Genomic DNA, 26253 nt, shown 5'->3' on the forward strand with positions numbered 1-26253 from the left:
ATTCATGTCCAAGTATAAGGAGTGCGTGACCGGGGTATCGATTCTATTATTGATTAAAAAAAACACAAGAAACGCAAACCGGACTGTTTTTTCTCAGAACACCAAGGTCGTTTCTGAGGACATTAGAGAAGAGAGGCCAGTATCAACTCTGCTTTTCGCTTGATTGCGATTTCAGTGAAAGGGGCGAAGAGCTTCCAAGACGCAGAGTGGAGGAGAGAAGCAGACTGAGGACTGGAGGATCGATGGTCGGGAATCTAAAGTGAACTTTTCCTTTACGGGTATCTCCCGATGTTGTTGTAATTAAAGACTGGATTGCGGAGTGATCCACATGGGACAGGGGTCCTCAGTCAGGATAAAGAGAGAGAGGACCCTCAGACCATCGGACCTTTGGAGAGCTCACTACATCTCACCGGTGGAACGGACGGCAGCTCCTTTCTGCTATTTTCCCTCTCCTGGATTACACTACAAATGACAGCCTACTAGTTTGATAGTGATAAGTACATCATATTAATTCATTGGACTATACCATGTTATAAGGAATAGCTTTTGGATTCATGGTTTTGGACGCGCTACAAGTTCCTAGGCTCCGATCGACTCAAAACTACAGTACAGCCTAACAGGGCCTGTTAAAATGCATCCTTTCCTAGGAATTAAACGCGTGTGAGGAAACCTTTATGCACTAGAAGACCGGTTCTTTATTTTTCCTCCAACCTATTTTCCACATGTGTCTTTTAAAACGCATTTCCAAAGAAGAAGAAGAATTCATTGTCAATCAGTCCAAGACAGCGATGAGCGGACCCCAACACCTCGCCATGGGCCTCCTGCTGCTCTGCGCTCTGAGCGCACACTTTGGAGACACCAGGGAATCCGCCACGGTGGCGAGGAACGAACATAGCCTGAGGCACCACGCTGCGATGGTAAAACACCTGGACAGGAGCCGGGACACACACGGCCACAGCGAGACGGCCAACCGCTCGTCAGCAGCGTGGAGGGAAGCTCCAACCGGGCCAAGGGTTTTACGCACTTTTGGAACCGAAAGGGCGGACACTCCTGTTGGTGAGTAGGCTGTTCTGGAGTGGAGGAGCTGGCCGTGGATTCCTAAAACTTTCTGGAAAACATTTCCAAGTGGTATTGATGTTGTTGGACTAATCGTTTTGAAGCTGACCATCTCACCCCCCCCCCCCCCCCCCCCACCTTTGATATTGCACAGAAATATCGGCGAAAGATATCACAAAGAAAGAAAAGTTTATACAACACTTAACAGGTAAGGAGAGCTCCTTATAAATCACATTCCTGCGCGGGTGTGTGTCTGTGTGCGCGCATGGGCGATAGTACTATAAAAAAAAAATCTAATGAGGAATGATAACTAATGTCTCTGAAACTAATGGAAATTACCTGTTTTTTATTTCTCAAGGACCTCTGTACTTCAGTCCCAAGTGCAGGAAGCACGTTTACAGGCTGTACCACAGCACCCGGGACTGTACAACACCTACCTGTAAGTCCTGGACTACATTGACCCCAAGATCTGAATGATTACGGGCTGATAGACACAACAGCATATGTTCTCTCCATTTCACAATAAATAAATGAATAAATAAATAAATATGTTTAGTTTCCTTTATTTATACATGGACATGCTTTGATTTCTTCCCTCTCTTTTCAGACTTTAAAAGGTGTGCACGACTCCTCCGGCGGTTAGCGGGCAGCCCACAGTGCACTGATGGGTAGCATCCTCCAGGTACACCAAGAGACTCTCTCCTGCATGAATGAATGGATGGATAGATGGATAGATATAGACCCAGTCTCTACTGAGGGAGTGAATGGATGGTCTTTAAACCATTCTCAAATGAATCCTGAACAGGATTCTGAAATTGATGGGAAGCCAGTGTCAGGATATGATGCAAGGTGTCCCAGGTGACCTCATGGAGGACTTGTCAGGAGTGGCAGCACGTTGGACCACTGGCAGGCGGTTCAGGGATGTCTTGCTAAAACATCCCGAAAGGGAATCACAGTTATCAAGAACGGACATAAATGCATGGATGAATGAGTTTCGCAATGTTTCTCGGCTGGTGTAAAAAGCAACAAACCACCAATTTACAAACGCCTGGATTACAAAGGTCATAATGTTACAGAAGACGATAAAGATCAAAGACTTTCGTAAGCTGTTCAAGAAATGAAAAATGTCATAGTACAAGTACAGATAAAACGGGCAAATAAGCAGACAATATAATGGTAGCTGAAAATATTAATAAACATTACTAAAGATAGCGATAAAACAGCAGAAATTAAGTAACCTTTAGCATTAAAGGACAAATCCGGTGTAAAATGGATCTGGGATATGTTTAAGATGATAACGAGTTGGAATGTTCGTTTGGGAACGAACATTCTTAAGAATACGTATAGACGCATTCTTAAGTTGGCTGTTTTTAGCCGATTATACCAAAACGCTATAAACTTGGAACGATGGGGGCATTTGTTATGGTAAAAAGAGCTTGCGTGTTGCTGACGGATGTTACAATCTCTGTGTTCGTCAATCTACCTATCGAGTCTTTAAAACAAGATGGCGTCGACGGGTGATCTACTGATGGTATTGTGTGTTTAAAATTTCCTTTTTAATAAACAATCTGTACACTTAGAAAGTTATCAATGCCTCGTTTTATATGTTAAGACCCTTATTATACTACCAAAGAAGTGTCGGGCTACTTTTAGCCTTTAAGGTGGTTTAAAATAGCGATTTCGTTTTTTACTATAACACATGCCCCTATCGTTCCAAGTTTATAGCGTTTTGATAGAATCGGCTAAAAACAGCCAACTGAAGAATGCGTCTATATAAGGTTTTTGTGCTCCAAAACGAACGTTCCAACTCATTATCATACAAAACATATCCAAATCCATTTTACACCGGATTTGTCCTTTAAGTTAAAGGAAATTATAAGTACTTTTTCAGTAGGACCGCAGGCACTGATGGGGGACCCAGTTATTGGCCATGTGATCTTATAAACAATGTGTACTTGCACTCATTACTTGACTCCATAAAGAAACACAGGGTGGGTGTAAGCAGTGATAAGCGTGCAGTGCACATCTGTGGAAAATAAAGCCTTCTCCTTATTGACTTCACATGCTTCGTTCTGGACTAAATTCGACTCCCCCTTCATTCTAGGTTGTAGCCGTGCTCATGAATCTCAGCCAAAGAGGAATAGGACGAGAAGGAGAACAAACACATCTTTATAAAGAAGTGCCTTGGACTGCTTCCAAGGTCCAGAATGGTCCTGCAGTGGTCTGACCGTCCTGGACATGGATCATTAGCCCTCACAGGTCCCCTACACCCGGGGCCCGCCACCTACAGCCCCCCTAAACCAGGGTCCACCACCTACAGTAGGTTGTAAAACCAAAGACACAGAAAGACTTTAAAGAAATGGAAGTGAAATGGAAGAGGAAAATGGAGGTGGACACACACGACCAAACCTCTGAAAATTACCAAAGTGGCACTCATTTTTTGCTTAAAAGAATCAAAAGGGATGTATTATTTTTTCAGTGTTCGGTTGACTTTGAAAAGAACAAGGGTTTTTTTGAAGAATGGGGTGTCTACTATGTTTGTTGAGCCTGCCATACAGCACTAGATCCTGGACAACACGCCATGTAGGACCTCTGCCAAGGCCTGCTACCTTCGTCTGCTTGTGCTAACACTGAACACTACTCTTCAATTATTAGTTACACCAAAAGGAACATTTTCTAATCTTTGGGTGTTGTTGCGAGAGAATAAAACCAACCCAGGACCATATTCTGGTCACCACTCACTAAATATGAATAGCACCCGACAAACCTTGGTTTAGTGTGGTATATTCTATCAAATATATTTTGGAGTTTCCAGTGGATATTCTGTAGATTATAAACATCTATACAAAGTGCAATATGTACATACTGTAAGGCAAAGCATGAAAGGAATAATCTAACTACCATGTTTGCCATTTATGAAGTGGGTGTTGAAAAGCATATATATTTAAATAAATTAAATATATTTAATAAATTATAACATTGATATAATATAAATGGCTTCTGTTGTGTTTGCAATGACAATAAAATGAGCAAATCTGTGAAGGCGTCTTTAGGGACAAGGCTTTCGTCAAAGCTCTTAATTAATTTAGTCCCAGTGTGAATGGAAACTGAATGGAATGGTAAAAGGCAACATATAAATGCTTAATATTTTGTATTTAAAAATTACATTTCCTAAATATAGAATTACTTTAGAAGCCTTTGTTTTAGGTTTACAATGAAATTAATAAATTAAAAGCTTTTATTTTTCACTTTTTTATAAAACATATTTAGTGTAGGCCATATAGAAATACAAACATCTAGAATGTTTTAAATAGCGCTGGCTTTTTGCATAAAATGTAGACATAATTGTAGAAAAAGGCAAAAAATGTACCCCATAACATCCAGCATAATACCCATCTAGATTAACATTTAGTCCAGCATTAACTTTGACCCTGGTCTTGACCTTTTTACCTAGACAGTTTAACCTCCTTAAATGTTGGGTCATGTAACACCATCTATTGGCTGGCCTGACAATCAGAGGGAATCCTTTTTATCGATCATATGGACATTTTAATAAAACAAAAAGTCACAATTGTTTTAAAACTATTTATTTATGACCAATTCTCATCACAACACAGCTTATATCCCTATACAGTGCAGCTCCTGAAGATCATTGCCAAACAAACAGAGGTTATCTTGGCCAGTGTATTATTACGAGTAGCTTAGTTGGGCTCAGTTGATGAGTGTTAAGTATGAATAGGACATAGCATAATGAACATTGAGGGCCAATCATAGCATTGGTCCAGTCATGGTGTTGCTAGGAATTGTTCTCCAAGAACACTTTGCAGCATCTCACGCACTGTTCGTAGACTGTTTCAAAGTCCTCCTGGCTTCCCTTCAGACGAGATAAGGAGGCAGAAATTAGGTTTAACGGGGACCAAGTTAATATATGCAAGCTTCACATTGTTTTGAAAGAACTGAGAGCTAGCCCGGCTCAGAATATTATAATCATCTTTAACTAGATTGATCTTACATTGATCTTAATCAATGCAGTTTATTTTCTTTATCTTGACCAGGGAACAAAACAATATCATTGAAATTAAAACCAGCTCAGCGTCTTCCAACGACTGCATTTCACTACCGAGTTTGACTTATTGGTCATCACAAATGTTCTCTTGCCCCCTTTATATGTCTGACAAGTATACATTCAATGTCTCTGGGCCCTCATAATAAGTTTGTAAACTATTTCTACTTCACATTTTAGTACCACATTTCTTTTGTTTGTAAGGCAATGGGTCCAAGACGACACCAATTAGTTCCAACTACCCCCAAAAGCCAATGATAGGCCCAATATGACCTAATCAGGCAGGATTCACAGGGCTAAATTAACATGCAGGAGAGAAAAGGAAACATTAGTGAGGGGAGTGGAGAGTTAATGGTGTGTTCCTGAATCCTCGAATGCCAGACTTCCGAGTCGAAAGTCGAAGATCTCCCAGCTTTCTTGGTGCATTTCTCGAAGGCACGTCCCATTTTTGTCTTCATCGTTTGAAAATCTGAGCGTAGACCGAGAGCAGTGATGACGCTCTCAACAAAATGGCTGCGCCCATGAAGAGATTTTTTGTTTTTGTATTCATACCACGTGGGTCATTTTTATGTCGATTTTAAATGCTCTTACACACTTGATTACATTGCTACTTTATTCCGCTTACCAGTTTATACATTGCATGGTCTTGCTGTGCGTGCAATTCAATGTAAAGTTGTGTTGTTTGTTTTCGGCTGGTTTGCTAAAGAGGCAAATGTAGCTAACAATAAACAACGACTAGCCAATTTCATGCCACAATCACGAAGACGAACAGGAAAACTATGAATGCTCTGAGACCGGAAGTGACGTCAAACGGAGGATTCAGGAACACACCATAAGGGTTGGCCAGGGCTGGTGTCAGCCATGGCAGGAGAGGCGAAGTTAAGGTTGCAAGACAACAAAGAATTCAGGAGATGCATTTTCTCAGCATCAGGATTTGTGACAGTGTCAATACGAATGCCAACTAACCACCTTTCAATAGGAACGAGTGGCCCAACAACTGGTGCTTCGGACACAAACTAATAATTTGAAGACTGGCAAGGTTGGTTTTCGTTGGATCATATTGTCAAACAGCCAGCGGTCCAAAGCAGATCAATTCTCGTTGAATGATGATGCCAAATAAAATGGGTATTTCAACAAAAGCCTCCCAAATAATCTTTGCATTGTACAGACTTGGCTGATGCATGTCAGAGGGAACACAATGATCTGAGGTTATAAAGAGTTGGAGAGGAGAAACATTTAAAAGGCTCCAAATCCTTATCACTTGTTCCGGGATCTCGAGAAGAGCAGCATTTAAAAAGGAAGAGGAGAGCGATCACGATTCAACTCCAAATTTAAAGGGGCGTGCTCCCACTCCAACAAGAACACTACTTACGTAATATGGGTCTTTAATGATCAGCTGTTTCTGGGGGTCATAGGAACCGAGCAGCTCAATCTTGGCACTGTAGTTGCTCACAGATTTCGCCTTCCTTTTCAGCTCGCTGCAAAGAAAAAACAAGGGTTGAAACAGAGCCTGAGCAAAACAAAGAATAATTAAAACAATGTCCAACAGATTATGAATAAAAGATCCAGTGACTGTTGATGGGGATTATGAACGCCACCAGCAGCTACACACGACACTGGGGCTTGAGCCCCCAGAGTGCCTGGTTACCCACTCACACCCTGAGCTAGGTTCTGGAATTCTTACCAAAAGACGGTACACCCAAAAGTCCAGCCTTAATAAATGCAGGAATGTAAGGGCTTGTGCATCCCAGGTCTATGGATCTATCTATAGAAAGCACACTAATGTATATAATGGTTTGGTAAGGATCAGCATGTCTGAGAGGAAGCAGGAAACGCCAACCCGTTGCACACTATGAGGAGCCATTTACCCAGCTACCCCATTTGTCAACTTCTGGCTCTCCAACTGTGAAAAATGCAGATGGTGAAAATTAACCCCAAGGACTTGATTATCAGTATGTGATGCAGTTAAAAGTTTTATAGACTCGCTTTTTCTAGAACATTGTTCCTGGCACTGGACAGATTGCATGCCAGCAGAGTGGAAACAAAAGACACGGAGTGGAAACAAAAGACACTTGAATCTGTTTAGACAGCTTTGAGACACCTGCTTAAAGTTTCACTAAGGAAATGTGGGTAGTTGTGGTTTTTTATTGATCTGAGCGTTCAAACAAACAATTGCAATGCAAGACACTAGAGTGAAAACCATCCATAATCCAATGAAAACAACCTGATAACCTATGATGCAGTAGAATAAAAAAAATAACCACGGCATATTTCACTAGGAGCAAAGCAGGAAGAGGACAGCTAGAACAGACTGTCACCTGATTAGGCACCTTGACAGCAGGATGAAATCTATTTATGTACTTACTCTGCGGACTTCACCCACTTTCTCTAGAACCTAAGGTCTCTTTTCCCAGTCTGGTCAGCTTAACACTTGGCGCACAGTTTAAAAAAATGGAATGAGGGGAAAAACACAGCAAGACGAGGTATCCAAAGAACTCGGTAAGCTGCTTAGAGATCAGATCTGCCATGGGCATGTGATCTCAAACTGATCCTTGAATGTTCAAAGTAGCATAACATAACCCTGCTCCTGGCCTTTGGAAGCAGCTTAGGGGGATGGATATTGCTCATTAGCTGGAGCCTGCATCTACATGTGGGGCTCAGTTGCTGTCTGACTGAGACTGTGTTGATGTGTCTGGGAATAGGAGGACTGGAGATCCGTCTTGGTGCAACCTGGTTTGTCAGTGGCCCATCCGCCCGCCCGACCCCGGACAAAAGACCAATCGTTTCCATCCACGGCCAACATACGCCTGTGAGGGTCACCCTCATCATCTGAATGATTGTCAAGACCACGTTTCTCTCCTTGCCCTGCTTTCACATCACTGCAATGCACATGGAATTATTACGCTAATTATGGCCTTTAAAAAGGTTTAAGATGGTATTTAAGTCCCTGGCCAATGAGCAGCTATGAAGGCTGTGTGGGCTTTGTGCTGGCCCGTTGAATCTGATGTAGGAGGCCTTCTGGATTGTTTGCGACAATGCCTGCCTGGCCAGTACATTTGAATTCATAAAAATGTAAAATTAAAAAACAAAGAGCACTTGCAACCCCATCCCATATAACTGTACCTCATGTTGCTGTCGTCCATACAGAGAATGTACTCAAAGTTCATGAAGTCCTCCTTGGTCACCTGGAGGCGAGATGAAGACAGATGTGACAGAGGGAAGGTTAACTTCGGGGCTGTACAGACATGTGCTCCACGACATGCAGAAGGGCCTCTCCGGGGCCCATGTTCAGACAGTCTCATAACTGTTGCTATGCGTCATATCTATCAGCTGTAATTAAATTGGAGTGTTCATCACAGTAACAACACACTTATTCCCAATATAAAGCCACTAAACAATTAATTTGAGTAACATGAGTCATATGCATGTACATAGATATAGTCTATAGAATTAATTTAATATACCGTTTTTAAATATCACGATTAGTGGTTGGAAAATGGATAGATGAATAGAGAACGCTCCAAAAAGGTTAGAGAGAGGCAGACATTGACAGGTTAATAAAGAGGAGATCAAAGCAGCACATCTTTAAGGATGTTGTGCAGAGTATTTGACAGGGCATGACTTAATGAAACTGGTGGAATAAACCACGCAGCCCCAGTACGTACAAAGGGGTCCAGTGGGTCAAACCCATAATCTGGAGTTGGACAGGAAATGACAACAATGGGGAATGGATGAGAAAATAGAGATTAAACAAGCTCAAACCTGGTTAACTCTAGCAACAAGTCTCATCGACTGATGAGACTTGTAGGACGTGGGGGGGGGGTCGGGGGTTGTAGGACGTGGAGTCTTGGCGTTTCGCGTTTGCTCATTCGCGTAATCGCGCACAAAATACATTTCAAATTGGATCGGCCCACTTCCCGATCTCCAGTCCCTGCTGCAGAGCAAATTCAAATTGCCGGCACAACGGGCTGGGGGTCTAACACCATAATATATATATAAACTATAACCGCATTTCACATTAATCGCAAATATCCCGCTGCTTCGGGTTTTCCTTTGGAGGCGCGTTGAGAGGAGGCGCGGGCGAATCCGCTGTCAGTGCGTGCGCAGTGTATCGGTGATACGCGGGTGTATCCAATAAGTGGTGGTGTACCCGCGCACCATTGGCATGTATGCGCGCTTGTCTCTGTGTGCGTGTGCAAATGTGAACGAGAATGACAGGGAGAAAGAGTTCAAAATCGCATAAAAAAAGAAAAAAAAAGCAGAATCAATTTGTGGCGCTCCGGGTTCATTCCGTGGCGCTGCGCATCACGTTGGTCTATGCATGGGAAACACTGAAAGTTGTGATGTGAGGTGCTTGGCAGGGTAGGGGTGTTTCTCAGAACTCAATTGAGAGTGAGAAAAAAATGGAAGGATTTGGTGCTGGTTCACAATTGCATTACAATGATCGTCACTCTGGTCACTCATCGTCACATCGTCACACTGAGCTATCAAACACTTTTGGGAAGAGCTATGGCTTAGCTTTTTTTCTGCACACACTCAGGAGTCACAATATACAGTGGTAAGATAAGTTCATGCACCCATGCTAAAGTTGACTAAAAAGAGGAATAAAAAAAAATCATCTTTTGGAAATCAATCTTAGTGCCTTAATTAAACAAATGAGGAAAAATCCAACCTTTGAGGCCACCAATTTTCTTTGTGAATGAATAATGCATCATAAATAAATAGATGTTTTTCATTAAAATACTGGGTGCATAAACTTATTCTTACCACTGTAAAATAATTACAATTCATTAAAATCATTATACAAGTGTTAAAGGTTTCATGAGAATAGCCACATACAGATTTAGTAACATTGTATGAGGAGAGTGCATCATAAAATAACTAATACCAAATTAGCAGCAGTGGATCTGTGATTTAAATTACGGAACAGTATTTAGCTAATTATCTGAGGTATCGAGGCGTGTGAAGAGATTAACACACACACACACACACACACACACACACACACACACACACACACACACACACACACACACACACACACACACACACACACACACACACACACACACACTTATACCTGTCGTGCCCTGTGGCTTGTCTCAATGCCATGCAACCTTAGGCAGGCCAGACTGCGGCTGTCCGGTGAACCGCCTGTATTCCAGTCAGATGTGGCACCACTGTCTATGACCCACTGCAAAACACAAAGCGGGGGGGGGGCTAGTTGCTGCTAACAGTTTGGTGTTAGTACCTGACGGGCTACATGGCTGATGGGCACGCCGTGCTTCTTCATGCAGGCCTGCCCGCGGTTGTCGGGAGGACTTCCAATCTCATAGGTGGAGGTTGCAGCACTGTCTATCCTCCACTAGGCAGGGAAGGGAATGGAAAACCTTCTCTGGTTAGGATGCATGGCCGCAGAGCTGAACAATGTTACAACAGTATTTTATTGAATTTGTATTGTTTTTGGTTTCAAGTTAAACATCAGACTGGATTGGGGCTGGATGTGGGTCGGTTGGTTGGCTGGTCGACATTCTCGACATGTTCCATCTGATTCTCATTGAAAGGAAGATCTCTGGTGCTCCTTCATAACTTGAAAAGCACTACTAAATCTATTATTTCCGGGGGCGGTAAAACAAATGGAGAACTTTGTATTTAAATTTTAAGTGATAAAAAAACTTTACCCCTGCTATTTTCTAAAGGTTTATATTGGGAACTTGCTTAGATTTCTCCATAACCAGACTCTTTAAAGAAGGGAGTGGTCGAAAGAGGAGGGATCAAGGATGACAGCAGTATATAAACTGCCCATGACACAGAAGTATTTATATATAGAATTTGCGAGAAAATGTCAAGTGTCCGGAATACCGTGATGTCTGGAATATCGTGAGACAATTTTACAGCAACTTCTGACCAATAAGCTATTTAAGAACGTCTGTTCAGAGACGTTGATACCCTCTGTGTTTGTTCACTATGCTGATGAGATGTTGATACCCTCTGTGTTTGTTCCCTATGCTGATGAGACGTTGATACCCTCTGTGTTTGTTCACCGTGCTGCTGAGACGTTGATGCCCTCTGTGTTTGTTCACTATGCTGATGAGACGTTGATACCCTCTGTGTTTGTTCACTATGCTGTTGAGACGTTGATACCCTCTGCGTTTGTTCACTATGCTGTTGAGACGTTGATACCCTCTGTGTTTGTTCACTATGCTGTTGATCAGAAAGTTACAAACCCTGTGAATGCTGACTACCGTATTTCCCGCACTATAACGCGCACCGGATTATAAGGCGCACCTTCAATGAATGACCTATTTTAGAACTTTTTTCATAAATAGGGCGCACCGGATTATAAGGCGCATAGCATAGAAGATACTGCAGTCAAACGTTTGACTGGGGATGCATTATGCATCCACTAGATGGAGCTGTGCTAATTGTATAGCTCGTCACGCGCAACGCAACTGTGAGGACGAGTTGCTGCATTTAGCAGATATAAAACTGGAACCTTTATGACAAAAAAGTAAAACACAATTACGCAGTTCCAAACCTTAGATTTTTTAAATATCTTGCAAATGTGAATGATACAAAGTAGAGCATCGCACCCTCGAATCTTGTAGTGTGGCCAGTCTTCTGCCCGATTTCCTGGCTCTGTGATCGTATAGTGTGACCTTCCGTGAGTAAGCACAGTAAAATGCTGTGTGCACTGACTACGATAGCCGTAATGCTGCAAGCGGTGTGGCTTTATCGTAGTCGTAGTGAAACATTTTATTATTATTATTAAATTGTTTTTATTGGTTTTTCATACTGAAACATTTTGACAGAGCGCCGTTTACAACCAGTATGGATCAACCAATTAACCAATTGATCCATATATAAGGCGCTCCGGATTATAAGGCGCACTGTCGTTTTTTGAGAAAATTACCGGCTTTTAAGTGCGCCTTATAGTGCGGAAAATACGGTACTTAAAGTGTAATTCTGGGGAAGATTGAATCAAGGATCTTTTTGCGGCATGAAGACCCATAAAATAAGCTCTCCAGACAATTTTTTCGTTGATAATCGAGTATAGAGCTTGCCCGTGAATGCCCGGAGCAATGTAACATCCAAAATGGCTTCATGTTATTGGCTAGGGGCAGTGTGAACACTTCCAAATCTAAATTTTTTAACCACTAATATTGGTCAAAATAGCACCAAACCTCTGCAGTAGCATTACTAGGGTCCCTACACATAAAATGTGTTCCATGTTTCCATGAAGTCCACACAAATCGATTACCGGCTACCGTAAATAATATAATAGAGGCGCCAAAAAAATCAACTTAACAATTTTTCCCTCTTGATACTTGTAAGGCACAGACTTGTAAAACAGTATTTTTAAAATAACCTCCCAGTGCTCTAACTACGTTGTTGATGCTTTGTTTTATGTGTAGGGACACTAGTTATGCTACTGCAGCGGTTTGGTGTTATTTTCGCCGGAATAACACTTTAACATAACTAAAGTGCAATAAATCATCTGTCTCATGCAATAAATGAAATGTGCATTTAGTGAGTTTAAAAATGTGCATTAACAAATGAAGGCACAGCCAGTTTGAATAAAGATCACACATTCATTTAATGGCTTGGTTTCCTAATGCAGTCAAACATTTACCTTGGCTCAATATAAATCAGGGATGCACCCATTCTGCTTTTTGTCTGACCAAGTTCTCAAATAAAATGTATTAAGTACTTAAAGTTGGGTACTCGACCGATACCGAATACTGGTATGAGTACTTACTAATACCATTACAGTTTAAAAAACATACCCCTCTCTAGGAAAGAGGGGGTGTTTTCGCCCTTGTAACGGGGCACGGTAACTTTGTGATACTTTTTTAGTACCAGTGTTGTGTGAGTGTTTCAATGTACGTCACAGCGCATTAAGTGGTGTCGGGTGGTTGTATCTGAGAAGTTAAATGAGTATGTGTACATGAACACAGTAGCGGGCCTATTTCTGAGTATCGACGCATCCCTAATTTCAATGTTGAAAAGTAGAACAAAATAAAATACACAATCTTCCTCCTTAATGTGTGTAATAAGCAGCACTTGAGTTGAGGGGGGATAAGGGGGGATGGCATCCCCTTTGGAATTAAAATGATCAAAATCATCCGCCTTCTGAAACAGCCATCCCCCCTAACCATCACCTGTTATTTTATCAATTAATGTGGATATATATATATATAACCGCTATTAACATTTAGTTTTTGCGCATATTGAGTAGGCTAAAATACTGTGGACACAAATTGATGTCACTTCAGTCAGCGACATAGCAACGCAGCATGCACAAGTGATTTCAGCATCATGGCCAAGCGACAAGGAAAGCTTTATCTGAGGGACTTTGGCTTTAGAGGACAAAAAGTACCACGGAAGGTAAGTCAAGAGAGACTCAAGTTAGGAGTACCGTATTTCCCGCACTATAACGCGCACCGGATTATAAGGCGCACCTTCAATGAATGACCTATTTTAGAACTTTTTTCATAAATAGGGCGCACCGGATTATAAGGCGCATAGCATAGAAGATACTGCAGTCAAACGTTTGACTGGGGATGTGTTATGCATCCACTAGATGGAGAGACGGTAGACGGTAGTTCGTCTGCGGATGGAGAGTTTACGTCTTTTCATAAAACGAAAGCACCAAGAAGGACCGCCTCGAAATTCATCGATGTTCATTTCCCGTGCTAGCGCTGTTGCCGTCATTCGAATAGTGACTGTAGAGACACTTCTACTTGCTGCTCTCTGTTCAACAACCCACTGTTCGAGTTTGTCCTCTAACTGTGGCCATCTTGCTTTGTTCCCTCGGAAACTCTGTTTAGTTTTCTTTACTTGGCGCAGGTCATCTTCTTGCGTCCTCCACTTCCGTACCATTGATTCATTAATGTTGAATTCTCTCGCTGCTGCTCTATTCCCATGTTCTACTGCGTGACTGACAGCCTTGAGCTTGAACTCTGCGTCGTAAGCGTGTCTCTTGGAAGGTGCCATTTTGGAGTCTGTATACGTGACGTGGTGTGGGACTGTGAGTAAGCGCAGTAAAATGCTGTGTGCACTGACTACGATAGCCGTAATGCTGCAAGCGGTGTGGCTTTATCGTAGTCGTAGTGAAACATTTTATTATTATTATTAAATTGTTTTTATTGGTTTTTCATACTGAAACATTTTGACAGAGCGCCGTTTACAACCAGTATGGATCAACCAATTAACCAATTGATCCATATATAAGGCGCTCCGGATTATAAGGCGCACTGTCGTTTTTTGAGAAAATTACCGGCTTTTAAGTGCGCCTTATAGTGCGGAAAATACGGTAACTACTGAAAATATGGTAACGAAACGTAGTTCCTTTTTCAATTCGGCGCAACGTCACTTTTCCCAGGGACAGATTTGACAGCGATACTGCATTCTTGGGCAGTATGCTATTGCGCAAGCACGCAGGCACGCTTGCTGCGTGCTTGCGCAATAGTTCCTTCACGAGCTCTCATTCCATACCGTACGAGACAGACACTGGTAGCATGAAGATGTCTCTGCATCTCAGACATCGCTTCCGCAGACAACTCTGTCCCCTTTTCTCCCTTTCATTCCAACCCGTGAGCAACGCTAGTCTCCCTTCCCTGCCGAATGCATTTTTGATAAAGAGAAAATAAGAATCAAAGTTTTTAAGTTTTTAAAATCTTTAAATGTGATGCATGCCTCCGAATCGTGTGACGCGTCCGATCAGATGCGTTTTTTAAGATAAACAAAGAGGGATGACAGTAGTCATCACTCTTATTTTATCCCAAAAAATATATAATAATAATAATAATAAAAATAATAATAATTATCACACTGTTGGTCTCCCATCATATGCGCTGTCATCAGCACAAATGATATGTCCCTAAAAGTTCAAATTCAACCTCCCCCCTGGCTTTCTTTTACAACTCGACCACTCGTAATAAGGATTGACATTGGTTAGAAAATACTGCTTTTTATAAGTTTTGGAAAATATATGATAAGACTATGATATGTATATCATCACCAAAACATGAATACAAATGAATGATAACTTGTAAATAGTTATTCTAAAATGTAAATCCCCATGTTCTCACCTTGTCCACAGACCCAGCATCAGTCACCATCTTCTGGAATACTGCTTCAGCAATCGGGGATCGGCAAATATTCCCTTTTAAAAGACACAAGAAGAAACAAAGCATGATTGACAATCAGCCATGGGGCATGAGCAAAATATTTGGACATGTACATTTAAAAAGTGATACACAGATATCTGTAAAGTTGTTTGATTCTAAATTCATAATTTTACGATGGCTTGGTTAGCTTTTGCATTCCATTAGCCGTGTGCATTGACGTGCAGAGAGGCAGTAGCCTAGCTCCTGTTCACCTGAGGGGGATTTGGTTATAGCAACTTAAAGTAATTGCATTCCAGTGATGATACACCACAAAAATTGCAAGAATAATTCAAGCACCCATTTTCAATATTAGAAAAAAATCTACATTGGAAAGATTTGAAACTTCCTTTCCCTCACATGAAGGGGAGCTACTAGCAACTATGTCTCTGCAAGGCAATGGAAAAAATATATAAATGAATTAGGGACCAAATTTCTGTACTTGATCTGTGAAATGCCAATATTGGCCCTTCACAGATACAGGTGAAACTCTAAAAAAAATAGAATATCGTTTAAAAGTTAATTTATTTCAATAATTCAACTTAAAAGGTGAAACTAATATATAATATAGACTCATTACATGGAAAGTGAGATATTCCAAGCCTTTTTTTGCTATAATTTTGATGATTATGGTTTACTTCTTATGAAAACCTCAAATTGAAATTATCAGAAAATTTGAATATTACATGAAATCAATAAATAAGGTTTTTAAATACTGATATGTCAGCCCTCTGAAAATAATAATCACGCCTCATTCATGGTTTGGGCCCTTTTGAATGGATTACTGCCTCAATGCGACGTGGCTGAGGGGTTATGGAAGACCAGGACGCTTCAGTAGCGGCCCTCAGCTCTTCTGCATTGTTCGGTCTCATGTCTCATCTTTCTCTTGTCATAGCTTCTCTATGGGGTTCAGGTCAGGCAAATTTGATGGACGATCAAGCACAGTAATCCCATGGACATTGTACTAGTTTTTGGTACTTTTGGCAGTTTGGGCAAGTGCCAAGTCCTGCTGGAAAATGAAGTCAGCAACTCCAAGCATGAAGTGCTCCAACTTGTCCTGGTTGACGTCTGTGTTGACTCTGGACTGAATAAAGCACAGTGGAGCAACACTAGCAGATGACATGGCTACACAAATCAACACGTCATGTGTGATGTGTGCCATCGCACGTGTGTGACGTAGAGCGGAGTCAATTACAGTGTAATCTACGTCACTCACTTATTGACAACCTGATTTAAGGTCACTTGAACAATTGTACCCAATATGGATCAGTCACCTCAAGCAGCGCTGTATGTGGCGCAGCTGAAGGTTAATTATTGAATATTAACCAGGCACTTAAATAAACTTCGACCCAGAGCCAGCTAAGAGTTGTCCTTTTTAGACAATAGCGTCAAAACCCGTCGGCACTGCGGGGAAACGGGTCACACAATTTTAAACATTTAACCTAAGCCCGGCCTGTTAGCAGTAAATAATATAATAATAATATTGATGTAGAACCTGCCAGCTAGTATGTGATAGCTCTGTTGGTTGACGTTTCATTAATCTGGTTAAGGGCTGGCACAGATGGTCTTTGGCCAACCGTGACATCTTTTTGAAAATATTAATATGATATACGTTAAAACATGTTATTTGTCATCGTAGTGAGCTGTGACGAGGAGCCAGAGCCGTCTTACCCAAACACACGAACAAAACAGACTTCCCACCAGTGGCCGCCATGTTGCTTTGGAGGGTCCTCTGCCAATCAATAGGATACGACATGTGTGCCTGTTAAAAATGACTACTACTTATTACAAACTATTATTGTGATGTTATTCTTAAATCCATGGAGTTCAATAACTAAATAACTAAATAATTATATTCATTATCATTATTAATGATAACACTAATACTAACGATACTAACAATAACTAGAAAATGCATTTCCTGCAGAAAATGCGGTGAGTGCTGTAGTACAAAGTGAGGTTGAAAATATATTTTTAATAAAGCCACATAGATTAAGACATAAAGAAACGTCAAATGGCTTAAATCAAGTGAAGGGATTTGAACAAAAGTTCAAAAGTCTAAATGGAGTAAACAACGTCAACATGCACACCATTTAAGAAAATGTTAATGGTTGGACACAAATAAAGCGACCGATGAATGAAAAGCGCAAAGCATTGCTAAAAATGCGAGATGTAAAATGAATTGAACTGAAGAATCTGTAAGGTCAAATGTATTGCCCTGCACTGCTGGTGTGTGTGTGTGTGTGTGTGTGTGTGTGTGTGTGTGTGTGTGTGTGTGTGTGTGTGTGTGTGTGTGTGTGTGTGTGTCTTGAAGACAATAGCGAGCCGGTGCGTGATTAAAAGTAGCCCAATAGAGTTCACGAATTCACGCCCCTCCCGGTAGAGCCCACGGGACCTATGAGATCGAAAAATAGGAATGGGTTTCAATGGAGAGAAAGTAATTATTTTCTGGTTCTCTACAGTTAAAGGCTGTAGAGAAAACACAATGAGAAAGTCTTGTCTCGTATGTGCCGTCACGCTCCCTGCGACTGGCGTGGACAAGACCGACAATCTCCCCATCGGCATAACTGAAACTCTCCACATGCCGCAACTTATAAGCGTTTTCACCTCTTTTGATGCTTTTATCCTCCCCTTGGAAAAAACCTAACATTATCAAACTTCTTCACGAAAATGTTTAGTTTTCTTTGCATGAAAAATTATCATTTAAATCCACAAACAATATATGTGTAATCCGAGGCATATAAAGACTTGGACCAGAAAATAATTACTTTCTCTCCATTGAAACCACGCCTCCAGGAACCGTGCATACTTCCGCAATCCACCAGTGCTCAGCGGCCAAGCCTGGTATTGCAGCTGTTTAAGCGGGCTGTGGACGGGTCCCTCGATTCAAGGGGCCCAGAAGTAGATATCTCCGTTCACTCCAATACAAGTGGGGAACAGGAATGTGTCTCCGCAAAAAATGTCTGGATATCACTCAAAGGCTCATAATTATCTTTATGTCATGTACTAAAATAATATATGTTTTCTCTTTTCAAAACGCCACATCAAACGTTTTATTAGCCATTTTATGTTATTGTTTTTTGCTGGAGAAAGGAGGGGTGGGCAGCTGAAAGGAGCCGTAGTGAAACAAATAAAAAGTAAGTAAAAAAAAAAAAAAAAAAGTAAAAAAAAAAAGTAAGTGTTTTCTTCATTATTAAACAAAAAAAATGATGACAATCACATTATCATTTTGCTGTTTCAATGTAGTATAGAAATTCTCTTTATAACGAGCACAACCACAAAATCCCTAGTATGCATGGCTCTAGCTAGCGAACCGGCTAGCTAGCAAACTTTACAACATGGATGATCACAGTACTGGACATATTTCCATGTCCCATTTCCCCCTTTTGATGGTATGTCGATTTATGGCGTGAAACTTGTAGGTTGTTGTCTTTGGAATCTGAACAATGTTACAATTATATCCATATGTTCCATCGATCAAGGGACTCCACGTTTGAAGATTAGCTATAATCACTTGCCAAGTAATGTAATAGTTATTGTTTTAAAAATGCTATGTAGCCTGGTGAATGTCGGATCAATATGTTGTAGTTTTTGACAAACCAGTGTCATACTCCATTTATTTTGGTAGAAATATATATATATATACAGTGGGGCAAAAAAGTATTTAGTCAGTCACCAATTGTGCAAGTTCTCCCACTTAAAAAGACGAGAGAGGCCTGTAATTTTCATCATAGGTAAACCTCAGCTATGAGAGACAAAATGAAAAAAAAAATCCAGAAAATCACATTGTCTGATTTTTTAAGAATTTATTTGCAAATTATGGTGAAAAATAAGTATTTGGTCACCTACAAACCAGCAAGATTTCTGGCTGTCACAGACCTGTAACTTCTTCTTTAAGAGGCTCCTCTGTCCTCCACTTGTTACCTGTATTAATGGCACCTGTTTGAACTCCTTATCAGTATAAAAGACACCTGTCCACAACCTCAAACAGTCACACTCCAAACTCCACTATGGCCAAGACCAAAGAGCTGTCAAAGGACACCAGAAACACAATTGTAGACCTGCACCAGGCTGGGAAGTCTGAATCTGCAATAGGTAAACAGCTTGGTGTGAAGAAATCAACTGTGGGAGCAATTATTAGGAAATGGAATACATACAAGACCACTGATAATCTCCCTCGATCTGGGGCTCCACGCAAGATCTCACCCTGTGGGGTCAAAATGATCACAAGAACGGTGAACAAAAATCCCAGAACCACAGGGGGGGACCTAGTGAATGACCTCCAGAGAGCTGGGACCAAAGTAACAAAGGCTACCATCACTAACACACTACACCGCCAGGGACTCAAATCCTGCAGTGCCAGACGTGTCCCCCTGCTAAAGCCAGTGCATGTCCGGGCCCGTTTGAAGTTTGCTAGAGAGCATTTGGATGATCCAGAACAGGATTGGGAGAATGTCATATGGTCAGATGAAACCAAAATATAACTTTTTGGTAAAAACTCAACTCGTCGTGTTTGGAGGAGAAAGAATGCTGAGTTGCATCCAAAGAACACCATACCTACAGTGAAGCATGGGGTTGGAAACATCATGCTTTGGGGTTGTTTTTCTGCCAAGGGACCAGGACGTCTGATCCGTATGACGGAAAGAATGAATGGGGCCATGTATCGTGAGATTTTGAGTGAAAACCTCCTTCCATCAGCAAGGGCACTGAAGATGAAACGTGGCTGGGTCTTTCAGCATGACAATGACCCCAAACACACCGCCCGGGCAACGAAGGAGTGGCTTCGTAAGAAGCATTTCAAGGTCCTGGAGTGGCCTAGCCAGTCTCCAGATCTCAACCCCATAGAAAATCTTTGGAGGGAGTTGAAAGTCCGTGTGGCCCAAAAACATCACTGCTCTAGAGGAGATCTGCATGGAGGAATGGGCCAAAATACCAGCAGCAGTGTGTGAAAACCTTGTAAAGACTTACAGAAAACGTTTGACCTCTGTCATTGCCAACAAAGGGCATGTAACAAAGTATTGAGATGACCTTTTGTTATTGACCAAATACTTATTTTCCACCATAATTTGCAAATAAATTCTTTAAAAATCAGACAATGTGATTTTCTAGATTTTAGATTTCTAGATTTTTTCATTTTGTCTCTCATAGCTGAGGTATACCTATGGTGAAAATGACAGGCCTCTCTCATCTTTTTAAGTGGGAGAACTTGCACAATTGGAGGCTGACTAAATACTTTTTTGCCCCACTGTATATATATAAGATATTATTTAAGTTATTATATATTGTAGGCTACATAACATGTTGCTATACAACCCCGTTCTGCCATATAATTCCATCTCAATTGTTATCTTTCAGGGGATGGTTGAGGCCGCTGCCAGACCCCACCGCTGCACCTCAGGTACCTCTTCTCCATCGGTAGCCCTGATTCCCCCAACCCCTAGGAGGAAGATGAACCAGCCACTGAGGGTTCAAAACCCACCGTTTTTGGGCTCCTTTGAAAAAGTTATTGATCAAATTGAATTGTGTGATTGTTAAAGCCTGTTTGTAATGTGCCAAATTAGTGCAATATTAGTTCCATTACATCACCGATTCTTGATGGTAAGATATTTTGTTTTTGACATTGATTGCACACTTCCTCAACTTCTATGTTTACTCTGGTTTTGTACATTATCTTTTGGTACAATTTTCGATGCAAAAAAAAGGGCCATATTGGAGTTTCTAACAGATTGTGAGCATGAATAATTATCTAATCATACCACGTTTTTCCATGTAGGTAATAGTTACATTCCGTAGACATTCAAACTAAACAGTAAAATTCCAGAGACAGATACTAAGTATCAAAAGATTTATTCTGAAACTAAAGTTGTGAAAAGATTACAGTTTGAAGTCCTGCTCCAGCTCCAGCTCAACATTGAACCAAAAAACGCTGGAGTGGTACATTTACATATAGCTTATGACGGTACGACATCTAGAAAAGGAAATAAAATGACATAATTAAGTCTGTATTGGAAGGACTTTTACTACTCAAGCTAGTTTCATACAATGCATGTGTATGGTTTTCTATCCTATCAGACCTGCACACGGATCAAAACACTATCAAAGTAAATTGTTTATTTGACATTACGTGTATCAAAAAGGAGGGCTCGGCGAGCGCTTGGTTGCCGGGTTTGCACGGAGCCCGCCCGCCCAAGGTGGTGGGGGGGGGGGAAAAACTCAAGACTGTTGTTTGTGCGTACCGAACAGCAGTACAGAGTATTCGGCCTTCTTGAAGACCCTGAATGGACGATGGAGACACCAGGAGAGGCGTGATGGGCCTCCCTGATCTAAACCCGAGCGGTCGTCTGTTGTTGGATTTCTGTGCTAGCCATGGATTGTCAATAACAAACACCATGTTCAAACATAAGGATGCTCATAAGTCTACCTGGTACCAGAGCACCCTAGGTTGAAAATCGATGATCGGTTTCGTGATGGTATCATCTGATCTGAGTCTGCATGTTTTGGACACTCGGGTGAAGAGAGGGGTGGAACTGTCAACCGACCACCATCTGGAGAGTTGGATCAGGGAATGGGGGAAGACTCTGGACAGACCTGGTAATCCCAAACGGGTAGTGCGGGTGAATTGGGAACGTCTGGGGGAGGCCGCCGTCCTAGGGATCTTCAACTCACACCTCCGGCTTAGCTTTTCTGGCATTCCTGCCGAGGTTGGGTGCATTGAACTAGAGTGTGCAGTGTTCAAAACTTCCATTGCTTAAGCTGCGTCGGTGATCTGTGAGCTAAGGTCTAAGGTGCTTCAAGGGCCGGTAGCCCTCGGACACCATGGTGAACACCGGTGGTCAGGGAAGCCGTCCAACTGAAGAAGGAGGCCTTTCGGGATATGTTATCCTGGATGACTCCTGAGGCAGTTGCAGGGTACCAATGGGCTCGAAGGGCTGCAGCCATTGCCTTGTCGGAGGCAAAGCAGCGGGTGTGGGAGAAGTTTGGAGAGGCCATGGAGAAGGACTTTCAGTCGGCACCAAAGTGTTTCTGGAAACCATTCAGCACCTCAGGAGGGGTAAATGGGGGACCATGTGTAGAGTAAGGATGGGACTCTGTTGACCTCAACTGAGGAGGTAGCCAAATGCTTTAAGAAACACTTTCTGATTGAGGCAGCAGAGATTCAGGCTGATGGGGGTTTGCCGTCAATTTCCCTGGTGGAAGTCACAGAGGTAGTCAAACACAGTGGCAAAGCCCCAGAGATTGAATAGATCCGGCCAGAAATGCTGAAAGCTATGGGTGTTGAGGGGCTTTCTTGGTTGACACACCTATTCAACATTGCGTGGGAGTCTGGGACAGTGACAAAGGAGTGGCAAACCGGGTTGGTGGTTCCTCTGTTCAGAAAGGGGAACCAGAGAGTGTGTGCCAATTACATCATACTACTCAGCCTCCCTGGTAAAGTCTACCCCAAGGTGCTGGAAGGGAGGGTTTGGCCGATCCTCGAACCACAGATTGAAGAGGAACAATGCGGTATACGGCTCGGACGTGGAACCACGGAACAGCTCTTCACTCTCGCAAGGATCCTGGAGGGGGCCTGGGAGTATGCCCCACTGGTCTACATGTGTTTTGTCGATTTGGAGAAGGCATATGACCAGGTCCCCCGGGAGATGCGACACTACTCAGGGCCATCCCTGAGGAACTTGGATTAGAGCCGCTGCCCCTCTGCTTATAAAGGAGTCAGTTAAGGTGGCATCTGGTAAGGTTGCCCACTGGGCACCTCCACAGGGTGATGTTCCTGGCACGTCCAGTGGGGAGGATACCTTGTGGAAGGCCCAGGACTAGGTGGAGAGATTATAATCCACTGGCAACACTAGAGTCGCTACACATAAAACAAAGCATCAACAATTAAGTTAGCATATCGGGAGTTTATTAAAAAAGCCTGTTTTCCAAGTCTATGCCTTCCCCGGTAGGTCCATGTTTCCAGGAAGTCCACACAAGTAGATTACCAGTTACCGTAAATAATATAAAAGATGCAGCAACTTTTTTTTAAAATAGCCAGGTATCAAGAGGGGAGATTGTTAAGGCCAAAACTCACTTTTGCCACCTTTGAGGATAAAAAATAAGCAATCATAATTCAGTTTCACTGTTGCGAGGTAAACTAAAAAATGCATTTCCTGCTGAAAATGCAGTGAGTGCTGTAGTGCAAAGTGAGGTTGAAAATCTGTTTTAATAAAGACACATAGTCTAAGACGTAAAGAAATGTTAAAGGGCTTAAATCAAGTGAAGGGATTTGAACAAAAGTTCAAAAGTCGAATTGGAGTAAACAATTTTAACATGAACACCATTTAAGAAAATGTAAATGGCTGGAAACAAATAAAGTGGCAGCTGAACGAACAGCGTAAAGCATTACTAAAAATGCAGAAATGTAAAATTAATTGAACTGAAGAATCTGAAAGGTCAAATGCATTGCCCTGCACTACTGAAAAATTGGAATGGTCAAATGTATTGCAGTGCAAAGTGTACCTCAGTGTTTCCCCCAGCACTGTATGGTTAAGGCGACCTTAACAACAATAGGGCCCCGCCTTGACTACATATATATATATCTTATATAATATCTAAGATATTTTTTTTATCTTACAAAGTTTTATTTTTAATTTAATTTTTTTTATACTTTTTAACTTAAAATTCTGAAAATAAGCACGCGATTTCAAGCTAATCTGAACATTTTAAAATTGGAACGGAGTCTCTAGGTGAAAATTTAGGACGGAGATAAGTCCCAAAGTTTGTAGAGAATAATAAAGAAGAAAGAAAGAAAGAATAAAACTTAAGAAGAACAATGGTTGAGTGCTCCATGCAGCATTCACCTAATCATCCATACCATGTGTACTAGTTCTTTGAATTCCTCTGAAGTGTTTTTTACCAATTTATGCCGCTTTTTTTTTTTTTAATTTTTTTTTGAGGAAAACAAGCAGGAAGGGCGGTCAGCCGCATCTACGCCTTGCAACCAATCACAAATCAGCAATTTAATTTAATTAACATTCTAATGGTGTGATCCACTACCCACTCACACTGGGTCATCTGTACCGTATCTCTACCGTCAAGTACGTTTGCCCCCTAAAGTCTAGATTGTGTGGCTAGTGTGAGCACACCATCCGTACTCAAGTACAGTTCAATTCCGTGGCCTGAGTACACTTCGGAGAGGTGTGCTCAGGCCACGGTACAGATGTTAATGAGCTGACACGTGCACATGCACGGATACTCAACCTGAGCTGGATGATGTATAGTCCATGCGACCCTTCTACGCCATTAAACAATAAACATGGCAGCAAGCGGTTAACGGGTTCTCTTTGTTGTTCTCCATTGTTGTTCTACTAAGCAGCGGTTGCTTGGTGGTTGCGTATTACGACGTGATGACTAGTGATGGGTCGTTGGCAACCGAATCAGTTCGAATGAACGAATCTTTAACAAGAACGAACCAAACTGATTCTTCTCTCTCGTGTGTCTGGTTCATCTCGTTTGATCTCAGACTCGACTCCCCCAGACCCACTTGTCGCTGACTTGCTGTTCATTCACTGACTGTGAGTGGTGAACAGGGAAGAGCCTTAGTGAGCGAGCGTACGATAATACGATTCAATATCAGTGAAAGGCTAAATGCATGCTGCTGTTGTACTTTCTGTGTCATGCCAGGTTAAACAAATATTTGAATGTCTTGTCAATCTGTCTCGTTCTTTCATGGTTCATTCTCCACCCTGGACCCCCACCATCATTACTAAATGAAGTCTATTATCTTGCTGATATGTTAAACATCCAATAATCAACTACAACGCCCCATCCCGCTGCGTTTCATTAAAGTTGTAATGTTGTGTTGATTGATCACCGACTTCCACGATCGTTCCACTGACTCAGCTGAGAATCGTGCATTCCATGATTCGATTCACCGCTCCTGGAACTCGACTGAACGAACGAACAAACGATTCTGAACGAGTCTTCTTGGCGAACTGAATCAAGGAAAATAATTTTAAAATCCATTACTAGTGATGACGTATGTACACTAGGCAACCGTAATCAGGCCCAGTTGAGATTACCTAGTGTGAGCACAGGCAAGCGCCACAGCGGGGGGCAATCCTACTTGAGTACGGTACAGGGCAACTTTGCCTACTGTGAGTGCGCCCCCAGATGCCTTGGACACCAGCCTTCCGAGTTGCAATAGTGACGTAATTTCCGGTCTCGGAGCACTTATAGCATTCCCATTCGACTTTGTGATTGTGTCATGAAATTTGCTAGTCGTTGTTTATTGTTAGCTACATTAGCCTCTTTAGAAAAATGGCTTGAAAACAAACAACACGACTTTACATTGTGTTGCATGCAAAGCAAGACAGTGCAATGCATAAATTGGTGACCGGCAGGGGCGATTCTAGGGTCAGAGCTTTAGAGGTGCTGAGCACTCAATGAGCCCCACTGCCACACCACCCACCCTTTTTTCACACAAAAACAAAAAATATTTCTATTGAAAAATAACTTCATAATTTTAACATTGGTTCAACTAACTCAAAAGATTTTTTTCTTTTTTTGGAGCCCTTTCCAGAACACCATCTTTATTGTGACAGTTCATACAGCCCCCTGTAACAAACAAAAAACCCTCTTCACTCAGCTGGTTTTACTGACCGTTAACTCCATGTGCCTCCTTTTGTATCAATAGTCATTAGATTAGATTAGATTCAAATTTATTGTCATTGAACAAAGTAACAGGTACTTGGACAACAAAATCTTCAGCAAATTATTTACAAATGGCCATCTCTAATCTCCTTAGTTGCACACCTGTCTAAACTTTCATAAAACATGCTTCACATAAAGAGCAAAAAAAAGAAGGTAAATCCAAAAAGTTACAAAAATGTACTTTACCCAGGTCTTGAAAATACTTAGAAATTAAAGATATAGAAAAAGAAAGAGAGGGAAATCTTTGATTGTACTTCCCCTGAATCCCCATTTTGC

General features: G+C 41.7%; 2 protein-coding genes across 5 annotated transcripts; one reads left to right on the forward strand and one right to left on the reverse strand.

Annotated features, from left to right (window-relative positions):
* Nucleotides 1-722: 722 nt before the first annotated feature.
* alkal2a (ALK and LTK ligand 2a) lies at nt 723-1728 on the forward strand (the record flags this gene model as incomplete). Its single annotated transcript, XM_079753437.1, has 4 exons — nt 723-1056; nt 1211-1264; nt 1415-1495; nt 1664-1728. 4 exons carry the CDS (start codon nt 723-725, stop codon nt 1726-1728), a joined length of 534 nt encoding a protein of 177 aa, XP_079609563.1.
* A 2905-nt stretch (nt 1729-4633) lies between these two features.
* On the reverse strand, nt 4634-18047 carry acp1 (acid phosphatase 1). Of its 4 annotated transcripts, none has more exons than XM_079753847.1 (7): nt 17896-18047; nt 16960-17020; nt 15214-15287; nt 10371-10484; nt 8243-8304; nt 6492-6597; nt 4634-4930 (listed from the first exon to the last, which is right to left on the reverse strand). In XM_079753847.1, exons 2-7 carry the CDS (start codon nt 17000-17002, stop codon nt 4853-4855), a joined length of 477 nt encoding a protein of 158 aa, XP_079609973.1. In that variant the 5' UTR covers nt 17003-17020; nt 17896-18047; the 3' UTR covers nt 4634-4852. The 4 variants fall into 4 exon arrangements, with proteins under 4 accessions (XP_079609973.1, XP_079609972.1, XP_079609970.1 ...); XM_079753846.1 differs by lacking the exon at nt 10371-10484 and adding an exon at nt 10200-10313 and having other exon boundaries at nt 16960-17050; XM_079753844.1 differs by having other exon boundaries at nt 16960-17050.
* Nucleotides 18048-26253: the final 8206 nt, after the last annotated feature.

This window comes from Pollachius pollachius (assembly GCF_949987615.1).
Source record: "Pollachius pollachius genome assembly, chromosome: 16".
NCBI lineage: Eukaryota > Metazoa > Chordata > Actinopteri > Gadiformes > Gadidae > Pollachius > Pollachius pollachius.

Excerpts from the sequence above, each read along its gene's own strand:
- acp1 (XM_079753846.1), bottom strand. The coding sequence starts at position 17,044 with ATGTCGTATCCTATTGATTGGCAGAGGACCCTCCAAAGCAACATGGCG. Across the intron at positions 15,288-16,959 it reads TGTTTTGTTCGTGTGTTTGG|GGAATATTTGCCGATCCCCG; the intron begins GTAAGACGGCTC and ends GTCTTTTAAAAG. Across the intron at positions 10,314-15,213 it reads ATGCTGGGTCTGTGGACAAG|TGGGTCATAGACAGTGGTGC; the intron begins GTGAGAACATGG and ends TGTGTTTTGCAG.